The sequence below is a fragment of the Oncorhynchus mykiss genome, chromosome 9 (genome assembly GCF_057628025.1).
Source record: "Oncorhynchus mykiss isolate SJ-2025 chromosome 9, ASM5762802v1, whole genome shotgun sequence".
NCBI classification, from domain to species: Eukaryota; Metazoa; Chordata; class Actinopteri; order Salmoniformes; family Salmonidae; genus Oncorhynchus; species Oncorhynchus mykiss.
The window spans coordinates 39,769,538-39,793,846 of NC_143030.1; the positions used below are offsets into that span (position 1 = coordinate 39,769,538).

General features: G+C 45.0%; 1 protein-coding gene across 1 annotated transcript in view; it reads left to right on the forward strand.

Moving 5' to 3' along the window:
• Positions 1–24,309, forward strand: part of LOC110531958 (solute carrier family 12 member 5) — a 99,432-nt gene that overhangs the window by 44,007 nt on the left and 31,116 nt on the right. Inside the window, exons 2-7 of the mRNA XM_036987843.2 lie at positions 12,445–12,548; positions 12,863–13,006; positions 15,164–15,310; positions 22,191–22,245; positions 22,752–22,882; positions 23,512–23,759. Of these exons, the coding sequence (XP_036843738.1) occupies positions 12,445–12,548; positions 12,863–13,006; positions 15,164–15,310; positions 22,191–22,245; positions 22,752–22,882; positions 23,512–23,759 (829 nt within the window). The remainder of the gene's footprint in view (positions 1–12,444; positions 12,549–12,862; positions 13,007–15,163; positions 15,311–22,190; positions 22,246–22,751; positions 22,883–23,511; positions 23,760–24,309) is intronic.

Consider the following 24,309-nt stretch of genomic DNA (forward strand, 5'->3'; position numbering starts at 1 on the left):
GGGGGGGAGCGGAGCTGTTGGCCGAGGTTGGAGTAGCCCAGATGAAGGCATGGCCAGCTGTTGAGAAATGCTTGTTGAAGTTTTAGCTTATCATGGATTTATTGGAGGTGGTCATGTTACCTAGCCTCAGTGCAGTGGGCAGCTAGGAGGAGGTGCTCTTGTTCTCCATGGACTTTACAGTGTCCCAGAACTTTTTGGAGTTAGAGCTACAGGATGCAAAATTCTGCTTGAAAAAGCTGGCCTTTGCTTTCCTGACTGACTGCGTGTATTGGTTCCTGACTTCCCTGAACAGTTGTATATTGCGGGGACTATTCGATGCTTTTGCAGTCCGCCACAGGATGTTTTTGTGCTGGTCGAGGGCAGTCAGGTCTGGAGTAAACCAAGGGCTATATCTGTTCTTAGTTCTGCATTTTTTTGAACGGAGCATGCTTATCTAAGATAGTGAGGAAGTTACTTTTAAAGAATGGCCAGGCATCCTCAACTGACGGGATGAGGTCAATATCCTTCCAGGATACCCGGGCCAGGTCGATTAGAAAGGCCTGCTCGCAGAAGTGTTTTAGGGAGCATTTGACAGTGATTAGGGGTGGTCGTTTGACTGCGGACCCGTAGCAGATACAGGCAATGAGGCAGTGATCGCTGAGATCCTGATTGAAGACAGCAGAGGTGTATTTGGAGGGCCAGTTGGTCAAGATAACGTCTATGAGGGTGCCCTTGTTTACAGATTTAGGGTTGTACCTGGTGGTTTCCTTGATGATTTGTGTGAGATTGAGGGCATCTAGCTTAGATTGTAGGACTGCCGGGGTGTTAAGCATATCCCAGTTTAGGTCACCTAACAGAACAAACTCTGAAGCTAGATGGGGAGCGATCAATTCACAAATGGTGTCCAGGGCACAGCTGGGAGCTGAGGGGGGTCGGTAGCAGGCGGCAACCAGTATTTCTGGAGAGATTATTTTTTTTAATTAGAAGTTCGAACTGTTTGGGTATGGACCTGGAAAGTATGACATTACTTTGCAGGCTATCTCTGCAGTAGACTGCAACTCCTCCCCCTTTGGCAGTTCTATCTTGATGGAAAATGTTATAGCTGGGTATGGAAATCTCAGAATTTTTGGTCGCCTTCCTAAGCCAGGATTCAGACACGGCAAGGATATCAGGGTTGGCAGAGTGTGCTGAAGCAGTGAGTAAAAGAAACTTAGGGAGGAGGCTTCTGATGTTGACATGCATGAAACCAAGGCTTTTTTGATCACAGAAGTCAACAAATGAGGGTGCCTTGGGACAAGCAGGGCCTGGGTTTACCTCCACATCACCCGCAGAACAGAGGAGGAGTAGAATGAGGGTGCGGCTAAAGGCTATCAAAACTGGTCACCTAGAGCGATGGGGACAAAGAGCAGATTTCTGGGCGTGGTAGAGTATATTCAGGTCATAATGCGCAGACAGGGGTATGGTGGGGTGCGGGTACAGAGGAGGTAAGCCCAGGCACTGGGTGATGATAAGAGTGGTTGTGTCTCTGGACTTGCTGGTTGTAATGGGTGAGGTCACCGCATGTGTTGGAGGTGGGACAAAGGAGGTATCAGAGGTATGAAGAGTGGAACTAGGGGCTCCATTGTAAACTAAAACAATGATAACTAACCTGAATCACAGTATACAAGGCATATTGACATTTGAGAGAGACATACAGCGAGGCATAAAGTAATCGCAGGTGTTGATTGGGAGAGCTAGCTAAAACAACAGGTGAGACAACAACAGCTAATCAGCTAACACAACAACAGCAGGTAAAATGGCGATGACTAGGCAGAGAGGGTCGGATTAACTACACACAGAGTCTGAGTTCGCGGCTGGGGCCGCCAGATAAAAAATAAATAAACAGAATGGAGTACCGTGATTAATGGACAGTCCAGCAGCAGTCCGTCTGCTCCGACGTAGGCCGGTTGAAGGCCCAGCGGATGGAGTATTCATCGGCAGACCAGTCGTGGTGGTGCGGCGGGGCGCTGTGTCGACAGAGAATCCAAGCCAGATGGCAAAAGAGGTATTGTAGAATTTAGTTAGCTAACCGGGAGATGCGCCTGGCTCACGGCTAACTGGTGCTAGCTTCGTGGCAGTGGCATTTGCCACTATAGCCAAACGGTAGCAGCGGTGATCTGGTGTCAAGGTCCAGAGTTTACCGCGAGGATCCGGTGGAGTATTGGGCTCTAGCCGTGTATGAGTGGGGTTCGGGTGAACAGCTGAGTAGGCTGGGAGGTGGGCCTCAGGGATAGCTTTGGTACTGGATGCCACGGTGAGTCCAAGCTAGCTGTGAGCTAGCTAGCTGCAGGCTGTGAGCTAGCTGTGAAGATCAGAAGTAGTGGTCCAGGGATTACGGCAGGAATCCGGCGTTGTTGTGGAGAGACAGTCCGATACTGGTAGACTAGCGAGTATTATCCAGGCTAAGAACAGGGCTGGTATCTGTGCAGAAGGTAAAAGCCGCTAGCAGTGGCTAACAATGACTAAATAGCTTGTAGCTAATTAGCTGGTTAGCTTCTGGAGGTTCTTGAATGTGTTCTAAAATTGAAAATAATAGCGATTCCGTATCACATTGGGTGAGGCAGGTTTCCTGGAATGTATAATCAAATTAAAAATCGAAAAGAGATTGAAAATAAATTTAAATATATATACAAAAAATACGAAAAATACAAAAGTACACGAGAGGAACAAACAAACAAACAAACACGTCTTCACTGCTACGCCATCAGACCTATGGCTCAAGCTGATGATGAATGTCATGGATTTCCTGTTTATTTCATATTGATCAGAAATACAACGTAGACATTGTTAATGTTTTAAATTACTATTGTAGCTGGAAATGAAATATCTACATAGGCGTACAGAGGCCCATTGTCAGCAACCATCACTCCTGTGTTCCAATGGCACGTTGTGTTAGCTAATCCAAGTTTATAATTTTAAAAGGCTAATTGATCATTAGAAAAACCTTTTGCAGTTATGTTAGCACAGCTGAAAAGTGTTGTTCTGATTAAAGAAGCAATAAAACTGTCCTTCTTTAGACTAGTTGAATATCTGGAGCATAAGCATTTATGCGTTCGATTACAGGCTCAAAATGACTAGAAGCAAAGACCTTTCTTCTGAAACTTATCAGTCTATTCTTGTTCTGAGAAATTAAGGCTATTCCATGTGAGAAATTGCCAAGAAACAGAAGTTCTCGTACAACGCTGTCTACTACTCCCTTCACAGAACAGCGCAAACTGTCTCTAACCAGAATAGAAAGAGGAGTGGGAGGCCCCGGTGCACAACTGAGCAAGAAGACAAGTGCATAGTGTCTAGTTTGAGAAACAGATGCCTCACAAGTCCTCAACTGGCAGCTTAATTAAATAGTCTCTGCAAAACACCAGTCTCAATGTCAACAGTGAAGAGGTGACTCCGGGATGTTGACCTTCTAGGCAGTACATCGTAGCACTGTAAAAATGCCAACTTAACCAATGACTTAATCATAGTTATTCTGTGAGTTGGGTGGACTTCAGAAAGACAACAAATTGAGCTAAACAAACTTTACACACAGTAGGCTGAATGTATAAAAACGTGTTGTGTCGAATTACAAATTCATGTTTGCCTTTGGAAGGCAACACTGTATGTTGGTTTAGCTATTTGCACAAATGTTGAGCTAACTCAAAATCCTATTGTAGCTTGTTGCCTTACAATGGTACGTTGAATCAACAAACTCTGATCGAAATGAGCTGAATTTGAACAAGCTTATTGAGTAAAAACACAAACGTGACTGAAATGGCTATTCAAGTTTATAGGATTTAAGTACTCTCAATAATCAATCTTCCTTACTCTGGCAGTTATTCTCAATGTAGGTTGCGGGTGATTAAAAGTTCCAGTTGTTGGATATCCTCACTCTGGCTTGATTCCAATAGGATTTACACTGCCCTTTGCAAGCCAGCATAATGTGACTTGCAGGCTTGTCGTGGCCTGAAAACCAGGAATTTCAGATCACTGCGTTAGGGTGTAACTAGGCCCTCAAAGAAAGGCCTTAGGATGTATGTAAAGTATTGTCAGAAAGAGTTACATTGTACGTTGAATCCACTTTTTATCTTTTAACAGTGAGGGACCTGTAGAGGCAGAGGAAAGGAGAGTGGTCTAAATAACATGGAGCCTTATCCTGAGGCATTAAGCAACATTTTCTGTGGCAGCAAGGACTCAGTGGACACGCTGTATGGGGCGACCTTTATCATGAGCGCACACACTGTGGTCTTAATTAAAGAGAATGTATATAGAGCATAGTCACACAAGCACCCACACACAGACACACACATACACACACACACGCTGACACACACACACACCACCACCTACCCTCACTAAATGGCCCCCTTCTCCACATGTCCAGAAATTCAATCAGTTCTGCCTTAATCTGCAATAACCGACAACTGCATAGAAGTTTCATTGTTTTTATTTAGGCGTGTCGCAGGTGTAACGGCATTGGAGCTGTCAAATCAGCAAGCGGCTCCTGGAATTATACCTATTGCGGACATTGCCATTGGATGTGCCGAGTTGGATTAGTAGTAATCCCATGCAGCCTTGTTACAAGTTGGAACACTGGAATGTGTGTTGTAATCTACACCTCGATTAGGCTGATATTAATCACTACTATTTTGTTGAAAGATTTTAAATGTCAGTGCCATTACTTCTGTATAGTCTACACTTTCTCGTTCTGAACTTCTTCTAATGCAAATGGGGTGCGTGTGGCTTCGTGACAATGACCACACGAGCAGCCACTGATTTGACAGCTCTTAACGCAAAACACCAGCTATTGCGGGTCCAGCTACCACTGGTTAACGCGTGACATGATTGAATCTAGGCTTAGATCTGTATTTTCACTTTGTCCCTCTCAATGTTCTAACTATCTCCCTCCAACTGGTATCACTGTGGAGGTAGAGAGTGAGGTATGCGGGACCAAAGCAGTTAAGATGGTGCAGGATAGCTGAGCGGGAGAATCAGTTCACAACTAAAGTGTGTGGACGTCCTTACCTGTCACGATCAATATGGCAGGTAAAGGGCGAAGAGAGCTGTATGTAAATCTAACGGAGGTCAAATCGATCCACACACAAAACACACTCACAGATGGCACAGGCATACAGACGCTCCCTTACAACATCCTCTATTGTTCTCGATTTCTCAACTCGATAACAATCTATTTAGTTTACAATAATTATAATGAATAATCAATTACTACAGTAAGAATATGTTCAGTGAACAACTTGAATTCCAAACAGAGCATGCAGAACATCTTAAAAGCACTTAATTAACATCTTAAAAGCACATCTTAAAAGCACTTTGAGACCTTGTGAGGAAAGTTAGCCCATTTCATGGCCCATTTCTATAAAGCATGCAGATAAAGACTAATTCAATGTTGAAGCACATGCACTTGGATAGGGACATAGAAAAGTATAAAGCAGAATAAACTGCTGTGCACATTGCGAGGCCATGCCTGTTGATTAAAAGAGCCGGGCTATTGTTAATGATATGAGCCACTCCATCTGCTCCCTAATGGGCATCTCAGGAATGAGATCAGGATGATGTTCAGGTTTATATACAGCATATTAAGATGACATGTTATAACTCTAGTAGCATGGTGCTATCCAGATCCATACACTATAGGGGTTCTACCATGCAAGAAGATCATAGTGTGCTGCAAATGCTTTGTTAGAGATTTCCAAGTCTTCCAAGAGTTTGATCTGGTTCCAGATATAACCTTTTTAAGATCCATGTAAAACCCTTCCCACAGAGGGTTCTACATAGAACCCAAAAGAGTTCTACCTGTAATGAAAAAGGGGACAGCCGAAGAATCCTTATGGAACTCTTTTTTTCTAAGAGTGTGTAGACTCACTTTTACTGTGCAGTGATGTGCTGGGTTGACTGTGCAGTGATGTGCTGCGTGTTTTAGTTTTTGTTGGTGTGGTTGGTTGGTTGTTCTGTGCTTCCTGACTGCCTGGCGCTAATGCACTGCAGTGGCTCTTTAGTATTCCTCTCCTGCCGTCTGAGAAGGTTCTCCTCTGGGACTGGCGTGGAGTGGCGGGGAAGAGATGCAGCCGGTGCCCATATCGGCCACCGCTCCCTACCGCCCTCCATACACACTATTAATAAGCCCTGCGCACAGAGTCTGTGGCAGGCAGCAGACAGGGCCATGCAGGGGGCACAGTCAGAGCGCCTGGCCAGGCTGGAGAGGGGACAGGGCAGGCAATCCAAAAAGTATTGATTGGATGACTGGGCCTCTCTGTTTGTCAGAAAGTGATAGGGGCTGCTGACTGTAGGACCCACAGAGGATGAACACAGAGCCAAGAGACTGTTAACTACTCTGTTAGGTGTGTTGTCTAAGGTGTGTGTGTATGTGTGCGAGCGTCAGCATTCCTGCTTGCCTGCATGTATGCGTGTCTACTGCCCCTCTGTGTTCCCCGAAAGTGAAATAACACCTCCTAATATCAAAACCACACTGATTTGTTTTCATTTCTATGAGGTTTTCTGTGTGATATGATACATATTTTCCAAGATAATGAACACACACAATTTGGAATATCTGGTTCCATTTGTCATTGCCAGCACGGACCCTCCCCACACAAAGCCTGTATCGGTCCATCTAAACAGAGCGTTTCCTGGCTCTAGCAACTATGAGTGCTAACATAATTAAATACTGAACAATTAATCATTTCTCCAAGCTAACATCATTTATTTACAAACAACTGTAACGGTTTTCCTCCACTTCCTCTGAAGAGGAGAGGCGAGAAGGATCGGAGGACCAATATGCGGCGTGGTAAGTGTCCATGGTTCTTTTAATAAGAAATACTCAACATGAACACAACTGATTAAAAAAACAATAAACGTGAAACAAACAAAAACCAAAACAGTACTGTCATGTACTGTCATGTTGTCTTGTCTCTGTCCTTTCCCTTCACCCTGTCTCCCTCTGCTGGTCGTGTTAGGTTACCTTTTCTCCCCCGCTTTCCCCCAGCTGTCCCTTGTCTCCTCTAACTACCCATTCACCCCGTTCCCCACCTGTTCCCTTTTTCCCTCTGATTAGGTCCCTATATCTCTCTCTGTTTCTGCTCCTGTCCTTGTCGGATTCTTGTTTGTTTGTGTCATTCATGCCTGAACCAGACTGTCGTCATGTTTGCTGTAACCTTGTCCTGTCCTGTCGGAATCTGCCGGTCCATCTGAGCCTACCTATGTTTGGTAATTAAAGAAGCTCTGTTTAAGTTGATTCGCTTTTGGGTCCTCATTCACGCACCGTAACAGAAGAATCCGACCAAGAATGGACCCAGCGACTTCGGATCCTCTCCACTCAGCCGTCGAGATCCAGGGAGCGATGCTAGGCAGACACAAGCAGGAATTGTCTGCTGCTCGACATGCCGTTGAGACCCTGGCCACCCAAGTCTCCAACCTCACAGAACAGGTTCACCATCTCCGCCTCGATCCACCGGCCACTTCCAGGGCTTTCGAATCTCCGGAGCCCAGAATCAATAACCCGCCGTGTTACTCTGGGGAGCCCACTGAATGCCGCTCGTTCCTCACCCAGTGTGATATTGTGTTTTCTCTCCAGCCCAACACTTACTCCAGGAGCACTGCTCGTGTCGCCTACGTCATATCTCTCCTTATTGGACGGGCTCGTGAGTGGGGCACGGCAATCTGGGAGGCAAGGGCTGAGTGTATTAACCAGTATCAAGACTTTAAGGAGGAGATGATACGGGTTTTTGATCGATCTGTTTTTGGGGAGGAGGCTTCCAGGGCCCTGTCTTCCCTATGTCAAGGCAATCGATCCATAACAGACTACTCTATTGAGTTTCGCACTCTTGCTGTCTCCAGTGGCTGGAACGAGCCGGCCTTGCTCGCTCGTCTTCTGGAGGGTTTCCGCGCAGAGGTAAAGGATGAGATTCTCTCCCGGGAGGTTCCTTCCAGCGTGGATTCCTTGATTGAACTCGCTATTCGCATTGAGCGACGGGTTGATCTTCGTCACCGAGCTCGTGGAAAGGAGCTCGCGCTCTCCGTCGCCTCCCTCTCCGCATCACTACCATCTTCCTCTGCCGGCTCGGGTGCTGAGCCCATGCAGCTGGGAGGTATCCGCATCTCGACTAAGGAGAGGGAACGGAGAATCACCAACCGCCTCTGTCTCTATTGCGGTTCCGCTGGTCATTTTGTCACTTCATGTCCAGTAAAAGGCCAGAGCTCGTCAGTAAGCGGAGGGCTACTGGTGAGCGCTACTACTCCTGTCTCTCCTTCAAGATCCTGCACTACCTTGTCGGTCCATCTACGCTGGACCGGTTCGTCAGCTTCCTGCAGTGCCTTAATAGACTCTGGGGCGGAGGGCTGTTTTATGGACGAGACCTGGGCTCGGGAACATGACATTCCTCTCAGACAGTTAAAGGAGCCCACGGCCTTGTTCGCCCTGGATGGTAGTCCTCTCCCCAGGATTCAGCGTGAGACGCTACCTTTAACCCTCACTGTTTCTGGTAATCATAGTGAAACCATTTCTTTTTTAATTTTTCGTTCACCTTTTACACCTGTTGTTTTGGGCCATCCCTGGCTAGTTTGTCATAATCCTTCCATTAATTGGTCTAGTAATTCTATCCTCTCCTGGAACGTCTCTTGTCATGTGAAATGTTTAATGTCTGCTATCCCTCCTGTTTCCTCTGTCTCTTCTTCACAGGAGGAGCCTGGTGATTTGACAGGGGTGCCGGAGGAATATCACGATCTGCGCACGGTGTTCAGTCGGTCCAGGGCCACCTCTCTTCCTCCACACCGGTCGTATGATTGTAGTATTGATCTCCTTCCGGGAACCACCCCCCCCCCGGGGTAGACTATACTCTCTGTCGGCTCCCGAACGTAAGGCCCTCGAAGATTATTTGTCTGTAGCTCTTGACGCCGGTACCATAGTCCCCTCCTCCTCTCCCGCCGGAGCGGGGTTTTTTTTTGTCAAGAAGAAGGACGGGTCTCTGCGCCCCTGCATAGATTATCGAGGGCTGAATGACATAACAGTGAAGAATCGTTATCCGCTTCCTCTTATGTCTTCAGCCTTCGAGATCCTGCAGGGAGCCAGGTTTTTCACTAAGTTGGACCTTCGTAACGCTTACCATCTCGTGCGCATCAGGGAGGGGGACGAGTGGAAGACGGCGTTTAACACTCCGTTAGGGCACTTTGAATACCGGGTTCTTCCTTTCGGCCTCGCTAACGCTCCAGCTGTCTTTCAGGCATTAGTCAATGATGTCCTGAGAGACATGCTGAACATCTTTGTTTTCGTTTACCTTGACGATATCCTGATTTTTTCACCGTCACTCCAGATTCATGTTCAGCACGTTCGACGTGTCCTCCAGCGCCTTTTAGAGAATTGTCTTTTTGTGAAGGCTGAGAAGTGCACTTTTCATGCCTCCTCCGTCACATTTCTCGGTTCTGTTATTTCCGCTGAAGGCATTAAGATGGATCCCGCTAAGGTCCAAGCTGTCATTGATTGGCCCGTCCCTAAGTCACGCGTCGAGCTGCAGCGCTTTCTCGGCTTCGCGAACTTCTATCGTCGTTTCATCCGTAATTTCGGTCAGGTGGCAGCTCCTCTCACAGCCCTTACTTCTGTCAAGACGTGCTTTAAGTGGTCCGTTTCCGCCCAGGGAGCTTTTGATCTCCTCAAGAATCGTTTTACATCCGCTCCTATCCTTGTTACACCTGACGTCTCTAGACAGTTCGTTGTCGAGGTTGACGCGTCAGAGGTGGGAGTGGGAGCCATCCTTTCTCAGCGCTCCCTCTCTGACGACAAGGTCCACCCATGCGCGTATTTTTCTCATCGCCTGTCGCCGTCGGAACGTAACTATGATGTGGGTAACCGCGAACTGCTCGCCATCCGGTTAGCCCTAGGCGAATGGCGACAGTGGTTGGAGGGGGCGACCGTTCCTTTTGTCGTTTGGACTGACCATAGGAACCTTGAGTACATCCGTTCTGCCAAACGACTTAATGCGCGTCAGGCGCGTTGGGCGCTGTTTTTCGCTCGTTTCGAGTTCGTGATTTCTTATCGTCCGGGCTCTAAGAACACCAAGCCTGATGCTTTGTCTCGTCTCTTCAGTTCTTCAGTAGCCTCCACTGACCCCGAGGGGATTCTCCCTGAGGGGCGTGTTGTCGGGTTGACTGTCTGGGGAATTGAGAGGCAGGTAAAGCAAGCACTCACTCAAACTCCGTCGCCGCGCGCTTGTCCTAGGAACCTTCTTTTCGTTCCCGTTCCTACTCGTCTGGCCGTTCTTCAGTGGGCTCACTCTGCCAAGTTAGCCGGCCACCCTGGCGTTCGGGGTACGCTTGCTTCCATTCGCCAGCGTTTCTGGTGGCCCACCCGGGAGCATGACACGCGTCGTTTCGTGGCTGCTTGTTCGGTCTGCGCGCAGACTAAGTCCGGTAACTCTCCTCCTGCCGGCCGTCTCAGGCCGCTTCCTATTCCCTCTCGACCGTGGTCTCACATCGCCTTAGATTTTGTCACCGGACTGCCTTCGTCAGCGGGGAAGACTGTTATTCTTACGGTTGTCGATAGGTTCTCTAAGGCGGCTCATTTCATTCCCCTTGCTAAGCTTCCTTCTGCTAAAGAGACGGCACAAATCATCATCGAGAATGTTTTCAGAATTCATGGCCTTCCGTCAGACGTCGTTTCGGACAGAGGTCCGCAATTCACGTCTCAATTTTGGAGGGAGTTTTGCCGTTTGATTGGGGCTTCCGTCAGTCTCTCTTCCGGCTTTCACCCCCAGTCTAACGGTCAAGCAGAACGGGCCAATCAGACTATTGGTCGCATCTTACGCAGTCTTTCTTTTCGCAACCCTGCGTCTTGGTCAGAACAGCTCCCCTGGGCAGAATACGCCCACAACTCGCTTCCTTCGTCTGCGACCGGGCTATCTCCTTTTCAGAGTAGCCTCGGGTACCAGCCTCCGTTGTTCTCATCTCAGTTTGCCGAGTCCAGCGTCCCCTCCGCTCAGGCTTTTGTCCAACGTTGCGAGCGCACCTGGAAGAGGGTCAGGTCTGCACTTTGCCGTTATAGGGCGCAGACTGTGAGAGCTGCTAATAAGCGTAGAACGAAGAGCCCTAGATATTGTCGCGGTCAGAGAGTTTGGCTCTCCACTCAGAACCTTCCCCTTAAGACGGCTTCTCGCAAGTTGACCCCGCGGTTCATTGGTCCATTCCGTATCTCTCAGGTCATTAATCCTGTCGCAGTGCGACTTCTTCTTCCGCGATATCTTCGTCGCGTCCACCCGGTCTTCCATGTCTCCTGTGTTAAGCCCGTTCTTCGCGCCCCCGCTCGTCTTCCCCCCCCCCCCCCCATCCTTGTCGAGGGCGCACCTATCTACAGGGTCCGTAAAATCTTGGACATGCGTCCTCGGGGCCGTGGTCATCAGTACCTAGTTGACTGGGAGGGGTACGGTCCTGAGGAGAGGAGTTGGGTTCCCTCTCGGGACGTGCTGGACCGTGCGCTGATTGATGATTTCCTCCGTTGCCGCCAGGTTTCCTCCTCGAGTGCGCCAGGAGGCGCTCGGTGAGTGGGGGGGTACTGTCATGTACTGTCATGTTGTCTTGTCTCTGTCCTTTCCCTTCACCCTGTCTCCCTCTGCTGGTCGTGTTAGGTTACCTTTTCTCCCCCGCTTTCCCCCAGCTGTCCCTTGTCTCCTCTAACTACCCATTCACCCCGTTCCCCACCTGTTCCCTTTTTCCCTCTGATTAGGTCCCTATATCTCTCTCTGTTTCTGCTCCTGTCCTTGTCGGATTCTTGTTTGTTTGTGTCATTCATGCCTGAACCAGACTGTCGTCATGTTTGCTGTAACCTTGTCCTGTCCTGTCGGAATCTGCCGGTCCATCTGAGCCTACCTATGTTTGGTAATTAAAGAAGCTCTGTTTAAGTTGATTCGCTTTTGGGTCCTCATTCACGCACCGTAACAAGTACCGTGTGGTGAAAAACACAGACACGGAAACAAACACCCACAAACAAACAGTGAAACCCAGGCTACCTAAGTATGATTCTCAATCAGAGACAACTAATTACACCTGCCTCTGATTGAGAACCATACTAGGCCGAAACATAGAAATCCTAAAATCATAGAAAAACAAACATAGACTGCCCACCCCAACTCACGCCCTGGCCATACTAAATAATGACAAAACAAAGGAAATAAAGGTCAGAACGTGACAACAACACATTCATACTCAGCGAAATCCAATCATTTCTCTCCTCCCGTTAAAACAAACTGGGTCTCTCATTTAAAAGTAATTGAGAAAGTACATTTTCAGTGTGGCTAATGTCTGTGTTTTGCAAACATTTATATTCATAGAAAGAAAAAATCTAAAACCCCTCGCCCCCATTTTAATCAACATCTCTCCTTTAATGATTATATTTTGTATAATGTGTGTTTCTCTGTTAACTGTTGTTGTGCTGTCTGTTTGTTGCAGGTGATGGGAACCCCAAGGAGAGCAGTCCCTTCATCAACAGCAGCAGTGCCAGCGACGTGGAGAAGAGCCAGCAGTACAATGGCAAGAATATGGCCCTGTTTGAGGTCTGTAACACAGGGCTCCCTAACTTGCTTCCCTATAATTACACAATAATTAAATACTGTCGTTACTTTGTTCCCTTCGTTTGAAACGACCACCTACAGTTTATACGACACCTTGCTTGCTCAGGCACCAGGTGGTTTGAATTCTTTGAACTTTGTTCCCTTCGTTTGAAACGACCACCTACAGTTTATACGACACCTTGCTTGCTCAGGCACCAGGTGGTTTGAATTCTTTGAAATAAGTAGTGGTTTCTCAGTTGTCAATACACCTTAGAGGGCTGATATGATGTCTGTCCACCTGTCCCTGTGTACTGCAGGAGGAGATGGACAACAGTCCCATGGTGTCGTCCATACTCAGCAGTCTGGCCAACTACTCCAACCTGCCTCAGGGCAGCAAAGAGCACGAGGAGGCCGAGAACGAGGAGGGGGCGGCTCCGTCCAAAAAAAAACCTGCTGTCAAGGTACTTCATCTAATCTAAAGTGGTCCCTAAACATAAACATTAGCTGGAGTTTGAATTGATCTGATGCGGCAGAGTATGGTCCTTCCAGGTCACCATTGTCCACATGATAAGGTGGAGGATTAAGCTGATTAAGAACAGAAAGGAGGATTACTGATGACGCTGTCAGCCATGTTTAGGCCTGGACAGGACGGGATTGATGGCTGTGTGTGCTGCCCTTTTTCTTCCCTGATGTTACACATCAGTTTGGTAATATATAGGACCTGAGCAGGGCCACATTAGCCCTGTTAGCCCTGTTATGTGCAGTGGAGCATAATCCTGATACATGAAGCTACTCTCTAGGCCTGTCTTGTTACACTGGTCTGAGTCCGGTTACTGTATCATTCACATCCACTCCTTTTCTTGTTATCTACATCCTAATTTGACAGCTCCTTCCAGCCAAGAGGCCACAAGAGGCTGGTATTATGAGAGAATATTATTAGGATGTGGTATTATGAAATAACACATATGGAATGTGTTATGTAGTAACCAATAAGTGTTATATTATGTATTATTTTATATTTGAGATTCTTTAAAGTAGACACCTCTGGCACGGATGACACCTTGTACACTCTTGGCATTCTCTCAACCAGCTTCATGAGGTAGTCTCCTGGAATGCATTCCAATTAACAGGTGTGCCTTGTCAAAAGTTAATTTGCGGAATTTATTTCCTTCTTAATATGTATGAGCCAATCAGTTGTGCTGTGACCATGTAGGGGTGGTGTACAGAAGAAAGCCATATTTGGTAAAAGACCAATATTATGTCAAGAACAGCTCAAATAAGCAAAGAGAAACAACAGTCCGTCATTACTTTAAGACATGAAGGTAAGTCAATACGGAAATGTTCAAGAACTTTGAAAGTTTCTTCAATTGCAGTCGCTAAAACCATCAAGCGCTATGATGAAACTGGCTCTCATGCGGACTGCCACTCCTCAGTAAAATGCACATGACAGCCCGCATGGAGTTTTCCAAATGGCACCCAAAGGACTCTCAGACCTTAAGAAACAAGATTCTCTGGTCTGATGAAAATAAGATTGAACTCTTTGGCCTGAATGCCAAGCATCACGTCTGGAGGAAACCTGGCATCATCCCTATGGGGAAACATGTTGGTGGCAGCATCATGCTGTAGGGATGTTTTTCAGCAGAAGGGATTGGGTGACTAGTCAGGATCACGGGAAAGATGAACGGAGCAAAGTACAGAGAGATCCTTGATGAAAACCTGCTCCAGAGCGCTCAAGACCTCAGACTGGGGCAAAGGTTCACCTTCCAACAGGACAACGGCCCTGAGCACACAGCCAAGACAATATAGGAGTGGCTTCGGGACAAGTCTCAGAATGCCCTTGAGTGGCCCAGCCAGAGCCCGGACTTGAACCCAGTCAAACATCTCTGGAGAGACCTTAAAATAGCTGTGCAGCATTGCTCCCCATCCAACCTGACAGAGCTTGAGAGAATCTTCAGAGAAGAATGGTGAAGTGAAGTCCTATGGGAGATCCAATCCCATATAACTCAATAGCTGAAAGCCATGTCTGATCAATTGAAGAGTTTGAGAACTACATTTTCTCCTCTATACATATCTAGACAGACAGGCCCACATTAAGAAAATAATTAGATGGTCCTTCTCCCTAGTAACAGGACAATTGCTAGTCATTAGCTAAATGAGCTGACAGAGATAGAGGATTTGTGCAACCTCAGCCAGTATCCTAGAGCCACCTCCACCTGCGTGAATAGAAGAGTGAAAGTAAGTGTCCACTAATATGATATCATACATCTGGATTATTTTAAATCCATGTAGTGAGACACCGAGGAATCTCTGTTGCCTGAATTTCAGCTTTATGCCTCACAAGCAAAAAAAGCCTTCAACCATGGAGAGACCAAAATAATTAGGAAAAGGAGGAGAAAGTGTTTTCTTTCTGCTGCCATTCAAATAGGTTAATGAGGGAGGAGATGTCCCCCACTCGACTCCTCCACTCAACTCAGATGCCGGAGCCGGTCACTAGAGGAATTTGTTTTGTTCCACTAATGGTGTGGGGTACATTACTGTACTTTTATCAAGTTTGTACTGCCATTCCACAGTTAAACATTTTCATATTTAATCAGTACTGATTTGTGTTTGTTCTCCAGGCACCATCGCTGGGCACTCTGATGGGGGTGTACCTGCCCTGCATCCAGAATATCTTTGGTGTGATCCTGTTCCTGCGGATGACCTGGATGGTGGGCATAGGAGGGGTCTTTGGCTCCTTCATCATCGTCTTCATGTGCTGCTCCACGGTGAGTCACAGCTCTGGACCATATTCTTTTCACTCACTCTCTCTCTCCTGTTCTCCTCCTTTTTCTTCCCCTTAAACTTTCTCTCTCTTTATATCACCCTCCGTGTTTCCCTCTTTTTCTCTTTCTCCCTTCCATCCACTTTGTCTCTCCCCTCCCCTCTATCCTCTCTCCATCATTGTTAGAATGGGCACTCTGCCAGCCAGAGCAGAAAGAGAGGCACGTTTGCAGCACTGATAAGGATATACTCAATGCCACTTCCATTTGAATTATGTTTGGTGTCCCAAAGCTCTCCCAGTTGAGTAAATCCTAGTTTAATCCTGTTTTGACCTGAGGTAGCCCTGAAAGCTTTACAGAATAAATTTCCCTTAACTTACTTACGTAAATATATATATATTTTTTTAAAGTGTTGTATACCCAAGTATATTTTCAGATTCCATCACATTCCGGTTCACAGTCATTTCATAATTTTCTACTGAAAATAAGATTTTAAGCCATAAGAACTGTAACTTAAATTTCATAATGCATGTAGAACGTGTCTGTCATCCCTGCATTAAAGACCAAAAATGGTTAAGAAATTTGTGATAAATAAAAATATATGCCAGTTTCATTTAAGGACCAAAAAATTGACAGAGGTGCCATCTAAATTGGAAAATAGTTGGGAAGAGATGTACCGATTATATGGCACATGGTTTATGAATTGACACACAAAACGACACCGGATTAAAAATTATTATACAAAATTCTTGTTTATCTTTAATTTACAATCTGTAGAAACTATGAGAATAGAAAGGTTCAGTACTTTTGTGAATCATCACAGCACAGTTGAAAAATATATGGCAAATAAAAATCCAAAATGGATAGTGTTAAGCAATAGATGGGAGTGGTTGAATGAAGCTGAAGGGTGAGACTAATAACAACAAGATAACAAATGTAAAACAAACTGGGACTGAAAAATCTGTATAGGATCAGAACTTTTGTGAAATATCACAGTTACAAATAGAAATCAACTGGATGGACATCAGAAATAGAGGAAGGCCAGGACTAACAACAAACAAAATATAATTATTTTAAAATAGATTGTGTCTGTAAAATATGTATAGTATGTATAAACTGAAGGTAGAAGCCTAAGTGTTATTGTTTATTAGTTTACTCAAATTGGGGGAGGGGTGGTGGGGTTTGTGGGGAATAATAAAGGTAAATTCTAAAAACAGTGTGCATGTTGACCCATTTGCGACCAAGCTGTAACTTCCTGACTGATGTTTTGAGATATTGCTTCAATATATCCATATAATTTTCCTGCCTCATGATGCAATCTATTTTGTGAAGTGCACCAGTCCCTCCTGCAGCAAAGTACCCCCACAACATCATGCTACCACCCCATTGCTTCACGGTTGGAATTGTTTTCTTTGGCTTGCAAGACTCCCCCTTTTTCCTCCAAACATAACAATGGTCATTATGGCCAAACAGTTTTATCTTTTTTTCATCAGACCAGAGGACATTTCTACAAATGTACAATCTTTGTCCCCATGTGCAGTTGCAAACCGTAGTCTGGCTTTTTTTGATGGCAGTTTTGGAGCAGTGGCTTCTTCCTTGCTGAGCGGCCTTTCAGGTTATGTCGATATAGGACTCGTTTTACTGTGGATAAAGATACTTTTGTACCTGTTTCCTCCAGCATCTTCACAAGGTCTTTTGCTGTTGTTCTGGGATTGATTTACACTTTTCGCACCAAAGTACGTTCAACTCTAGGAGACAGAACGGGTCTCCTTCTTGTGCGGTATGACGGCTGCGTGGTCCCATTGTGTTTATACTTGCGTACTGTTGTTTGTACAGATGAACGTGGTACCTTCAGGCATTTGGAAATTGCTCCCAAGGATGAACCAGACTTGAGGAGGTTTTTTTCAGAGGTCTTGGCTGATTTCTTTTGATTTTCCCATGATGTCAAGCAAAAAGGCACTGAGGTATGCCTTGAAATACATCTAATAATTTCAACTAATAATTGATCCCATGGTGCAAGAATGTATACAATTAATTGATTATTGAGTGTTATGGACACAGCTTTGTATAGCCTCTGCTCAACAAACTTGAACTTGAGGACGAATTGTTTCGGGTACAAACGATATTGTCACCCTCACGGCAAGAAATGCATTCCGCCAAATGTCATTCGCAATCTAGTCTGGTTGCAGCCACAGTGTTGAAGGGCCAGTAGGAGGCACTCTTTCCTCTGGTCTAAAAAAAATATCCCAGTGATTGGACACTGCCCTGTGTAGGGTGCTGTCTTTCGGATGGGACGTTAAACGGGTGTCCTGACTCTCTGAGGTCATTAAAGATCCTATGGCACTTATCGTAGGGGTGTTAATTAACCCTGGTGTCCTGGCTAAATTCCCAATCTGGACCTCACCTAATAATCTCCAGTTTACAATTGGCTCATTCATCCCCCTCCTATTCCCCAGGTCGTTGCTACAAATGAGAACGTGTTCTCAGTCAACTTACCTGGTAAAATAACGGATAAATAAATAAATCCCACAGCATGATACTGCCAGCACCATGCATCACTGTAGGGATGGTGCCAGGTTTCCTCCAAATGTGATGCTTGGAATTCAGGCCAATCTTGGTTTCATCAGATCAGAGAATCTTGTTAGTCAGCGTCTTTCAGGGATTTTTGGCAAACTCGAAACGGGCTGTCATGGGCCTTTTACTGAGAAGTGGCATCCATCTGGCCACTCGACCATAAAGGCCTGATTGGTGGAGTGCTGTCCTTCTGGAAGGTTCTCCCATCTCCACAGAGGAACTCTGGAACTTTGTCAGACTGACCATCGGGTTCTTGGTCACGTCCCAGACCAAGGCCCTTCTCCCCCGATTGCTCAGTTTTGCCAGGCGGACAGCTCTAGGAACATTCTTGGTGGTTCCAAAGAATGATGGAGGCCACTGTGTTCTTGGGGACCTTCAATGCTTCAGACATTTTTTAGTACCCTTCCTCAGATCTGTGCCTCAACACAATCCTGTTTCAGAGCTCTATGGACAATTCCTTGAACCTCGTGGCTTGGTTTTTGCTTTGACATGCACTGTCAACTGTGTGACCTTATATAGACAGGTGTGTACCTTTTCAAATCATGTCCAATCAATTGAATTTACCACAGGTGGACTCCAATCAAGTTGTAGAAACATCTCAAATTCCAGATGTCTGAATAGTTTCCAAATGCACTGTAGCCTCTTTATTGTTATTTTATTGTGTTACTTTTTATTTTATACTTTAGTTTATTTTGTATATATTATCTTAACTCTATTTTTTCAACTGCATTATTGGTTAAGGGCTTGTAAGTAAGTATTTCACGGTTGTTGGTGCATGTGACAAATAACATTTTATTTGATTTATTGATTGAGCTCAATCATCTCTCTCTATCACATTTGTTATGTCACACTATTTTTTGTCTCTCCGTGACTTCTTCTCTCTCCCTCTGTCCTGAGATCTATTTTCTTCAGTGTCTCTCTGTATCCATCTCTTTCCCTTTCTCCAGATATCTTGTTCTCTTTCCGTTCGACTCTTCCCTGATCTGTTCCGTATTTGTCTCTATCTAGCCGTCTCTCTCTCTCCCCATGACTAGCTCTATCTTTCTTTGGCTAACTACCCCTCTCTCTTTTTAATTTAAATTTTAGGCCTCTCTCTAATACCATCCCTCATGCTCTACCTCCTTTTTCTACTGTCCTTCTCGCCCTCTTCCTGACACCCCACAACTGTCTCTCTCTTCCGTCTTGTTAATTTACTGTCACCTTTCCCCTCTCACAGGCACCCTTCTACTCCTCTCATGCTCTATCTCTCATGATTCCATTCTTACGAGCCTAATTCTCCCTCCTTCTTTTCCCACCTCTCTCCATATCTGTCCCTTTCATTCTCTCTCCACTCTCCATTCTCATTCTGCCCTCTCTGTCTTCCTGCCTCTCCCCCTCTCTCTCTCTCCTCATTTTCATTCTACCTTGTGGTTTTGTGAAATGCCCTACCTGCACTGAGCTTTAGCAGAGATGGTTGGTCTGCCTGCCCAAACATATAAATGATTAATCCTTTATTTAGCTGATGCCCTTTTCTCCTCTGGGGCTTTGGGACCCAGCTGAAAGGGCAGATAAGCAACACAGATTAGGTATACATAAACCACTGATCCAGAGTCTGCTATTTTTTCACCCATCGGGTATGGTTATTTGGAGGTAGTGTCATCTGATCCTAGATCTGTGATTATTCACACCTTAGATATAAATTCTGAAACTATTGATTACTGTGATCTCTATTTTTTTCCATCAGGGATGTTGATTAGATTGATGAGGCGTCAGTTTAGTTCAAGGTTGCATTGTGTATGTTGTCATGATCGATCATCAGCCAAATAGCTAAGAAACTGTTTGGAACCATCCTCCCAAAGTTCATATTCATACATATTCATCACAAACAATATAGTATTAAGGTCAGGCACCACAGGCTAAAATTACAATTTTGAGATTTTGGGGTATTTTGGTCCATTAACATTAGTATTTTCAAAAAATAGAAGTAAAAATGTCAAAAAGTTGATGAAAGTGTATACTTTTGTTCCTTAATTATACTACTCTCATAAAAATGTATTGAACTGTAAATGGACATACATGCATAACTTCAAAGCTCACTACATTGAATCACACATCATTTCATAGAGAATGTTATAGCAACTTAGTTTGGAGAGATGGGGATTGGGTCTAAATTGGTGTTTGGCATTTGGTAGTCTAAATTTAGTGTACTTATCTTTAACTGCCATTTTCCAAAAGGCAGACTCTTCCCACATGCCAAATCCTTTTTCTCAGCCTCAGAAACATCTGCATTCATCAAAGGTTATGTACAGTGCCTTGCGAAAGTATTCGGCCCCCTTGAACTTTGCGACCTTTTGCCACATTTCAGGCTTCAAACATAAAGATATAAAACTGTATTTTTTTGTGAAGAATCAACGACAAGTGGGACACAATCATGAAGTGGAACGATATTTATTGGATATTTCAAACTTTTTTAACAAATCAAAAACTGAAAAATTGGGCGTGCAAAATTATTCAGCCCCTTTACTTTCAGTGCAGCAAACTCTCTCCAGAAGTTCAGTGAGGATCTCTGAATGATCCAATGTTGACCTAAATGACTAATGATGATAAATACAATCCACCTGTGTGTAATCAAGTCTCCGTATAAATGCACCTGCACTGTGATAGTCTCAGAGGTCCGTCAAAAGCGCAGAGAGCATCATGAAGAACAAGGAACACACCAGGCAGGTCCGAGATACTGTTGTGAAGAAGTTTAAAGCCGGATTTGGATACAAAAAGATTTCCCAAGCTTTAAACATCCCAAGGAGCACTGTGCAAGTGATAATATTGAAATGGAAGGAGTATCAGACCACTGCAAATCTACCAAGACCTGGCCGTCCCTCTAAACTTTCAGCTCATACAAGGAGAAGACTGATCAGAGATGCAGCCAAGAGGCCCATGATCACTCTGGATGAACTGCAGAGATCTACAGCTGAGGTGGGAGACTCTGTCCATAGGACAACAATCAGTCGTATATTGCACAAATCTGGCCTTTATGGAAGAGTGGCAAGAAAGCCATTTCTTAAAGATATCCATAAAAAGTGTTGTTTAAAGTTTGCCACAAGCCACCTGGGAGACACACCAAACATGTGGAAGAAAGTGCTCTGGTCAGATGAAACCAAAATTGAACTTTTTGGCAACAATGCAAAACGTTATGTTTGGCGTAAAAGCAACACAGCTGAACACACCATCCCCACTGTCAAACATGGTGGTGGCAGCATCATGGTTTGGGCCTGCTTTTCTTCAGCAGGGACAGGGAAGATGTTTAAAATTGATGGGAAGATGGATGGAGCCAAATACAGGACCATTCTGGAAGAAAACCTGATGGAGTCTGCAAAAGACCTGAGACTGGGACGGAGATTTGTCTTCCAACAAGACAATGATCCAAAACATAAAGCAAAATCTACAATGGAATGGTTCAAAAATAAACATATCCAGGTGTTAGAATGGCCAAGTCAAAGTCCAGACCTGAATCCAATCGAGAATCTGTGGAAAGAACTGAAAACTGCTGTTCACAAATGCTCTCCATCCAACCTCACTGAGCTCGAGCTGTTTTGCAAGGAGGAATGGGAAAAAATGTCAGTCTCTCAATGTGCAAAATAGATAGAGATAGAGACATACCCCAAGCGACTTACAGCTGTAATCGCAGCAAAAGGTGGCGCTACAAAGTATTAACTTAAGGGGGCTGAATAATTTTGCACGCCCAATTTTTCAGTTTTTGATTTGTTAAAAAAGTTTGAAATATCCAATAAATGTCGTTCCACTTCATGATTGTGTCCCACTTGTTGTTGATTCTTCACAAAAAAATACAGTTTTATATCTTTATGTTTGAAGCCTGAAATGTGGCAAAAGGTCGCAAAGTACTTTCGCAAGGCACTGTATATATCACTAGACATGTTCTCCAGACTTACACTTAGGGAATTGTTGGTATGATGTCAAAGTTTTATTCTAGATTACATTTTCTTTTTTTTTAAAAGCACCCAAAGTGCAATTGAAATGAAGATGAAAAACATAATTATCCACAATCTCCTATGTGTATGTCCTGGAGTGTCTTAACAAAATGAAACCAAAAGGCTGACATCATTCAGGGTGAAGAAAAAAAGCATTATATTTGTGTCCACATTCAACTGGTAAAAGTGGACTGTGATATGATTAAAGGACTATAATTCCTTTGTTCGGGTGTGGTGCCTTGCCTTACACTGTTTCACTAAGAATCAGCACTCTGCAGCTGAGGGCTAAAACAGATGGAACTGCTCCATTTTTAAAATAGTGCTATCTCCCCTCTGCCTCCTCTCAGACCATGCTGACAGCTATCTCCATGAGTGCCATCGCAACAAATGGAGTGGTGCCAGGTGAGTGCGTGTCACAGAAACACCTTGGTGCGTGCATGAATGGACGGTCTGGGTGACGCATGGCAATCTTGTTGTTTTTTCCCCAACCAGTTAGGTTTTCACATCTGATATTTCACTGGTCTGTGATAGGACAGTTAATGCTAGCATGGCTAAACCAGAACCACACTGTACTAGTACCCCTTCTATCATCTGTACAAAGTATGAAAGTGTGAAAGTGTGAAACATCAGAAACCTTTTTATTTCTATTCGGAAACTCAAACTATTCTGTGCCTATCCATAGAGTCATGACACTGTATAGAAAGGCTAGGGCTTTTTTCCTGATAAGCTCTAACATGCCTAAGCAATGTCTATGCAGCACTATATTTCTGTTGACAAACTACTACTTCTGCATGTTCAAACCCGAAGTCTTTAGACTTACTGGTTGTGCAGACCAGGGGTTTATCATTGAAAACAATATTGAGCAAAAGAGGAATGCCAATGGCTGTGTTTGTGTTTGTGTCTTTCAGCCGGAGGCTCCTACTACATGATCTCCCGTTCCCTTGGCCCTGAGTTTGGCGGAGCTGTCGGAATTTGCTTCTACCTAGGAACTACTTTTGCAGGTGCAATGTACATCCTTGGTGCCATCGAACTTCTGCTGGTAAGGAAAGATGATTGCTATTATTTTATTGTTTTGTTTGCTATCTGTTTTCTTTCCCCCTGTGCCGTTTGTCTGGCGTTTTATTTTGGGGGCGAGACCACATGCAACATTAATGAATGCAGGAGGAAGATGTTTGTTCTTCTGCCTACAGATTGTGGTGCAATAGATTATGCCAAAAATTATCCATTAAATACAATCAATTATGTTGATATATTTTCATTTTAGACAAATATGAAAAGCTGTTGCAATTCCTGATAATATCTAAATTATAATTGATTAATCAAGCAAGCTGTCACACTCACAGAAAACTGTTCATTTGTTAGTGCCTTGTCTGTGCCATTATAATGATATAAAAGAAATCCATTATCCATTACATTTATATGATTTTTCCAATGTTTGAGATAATATCTGATATCTATTCCCACACCCTCTCACTCACTCCCTGCTTCCTTTTTTCTCCTCATCCTTTTCTGTCGCTCGCTCCCACTCTCCCTCCATCCTCGTCCCACCATGTCATTTTTAACACACCCTTTCTCTCCCTCCATCCTATTCTTACTCTCTTTTCTCTTCCTCTCTCCTTTTCCCTCCACCTCCCTTTCTCTCTCTTCCTCCATCTTTCCCTTCTCCAGATCTACATCCTCCCCCAGGCAGCCATTTTTAAGATGGAGGGTCTGGAGGGTGCTGATATGGAGGCAGCGATGCTGAACAACATGCGTGTATACGGCACCATTGTGCTCAGTTTCATGGCCACGGTGGTGTTTGTGGGGGTCAAATATGTCAACAAGCTGGCTCTGGTCTTCCTGGCCTGCGTCATTCTGTCCATCCTGGCTGTCTATGCTGGGGTCATCAAGACGGCCTTTGAACCCCCTGTTTTCCCGTAAGTTTGACCTGAGCCTTGTGCTGGTGCATGCTGGTGTCCTTTAAATGCTCTCCCATACACATTGGTGCTTCCAAAACGTTTTCCTGCTGTTGCTCACTTACACCCAAACCAGACAATAACCCTCAACATGGGGGCCCCTCAGGGGTGCGTGCAAAGTCCCCTCCTGCACTCCCTGTTCACTCATGGCCGCACACGACTCCAACACCATCATTAAGTTTGCTGACGACACAACGGTGGTTGAGCTGAACACCAATGACGATGAGACGGCCTATACAGAGAAGGTTAGTGACCTGGCAGTGTGGTGCCAGGACAACAACCTCACCATTAACATCAGCAAGACAAAGGAGCTGCGCATGGACTAAAGGAAATGGAGGGCCGAGCACACCCCCATCCACATTGATGGGCTGTAGTTGAGCATGTTGAGAGCTTCAAGTCCCTCAGAGTCAATATCACTAAGGTCCACACACCCCAACACAGTCATGAAGAAGGCACGACAAAGGCTCTTCCCACTCAGGAGGACTGAAAAAATTCAGCAAGTTATACAGCT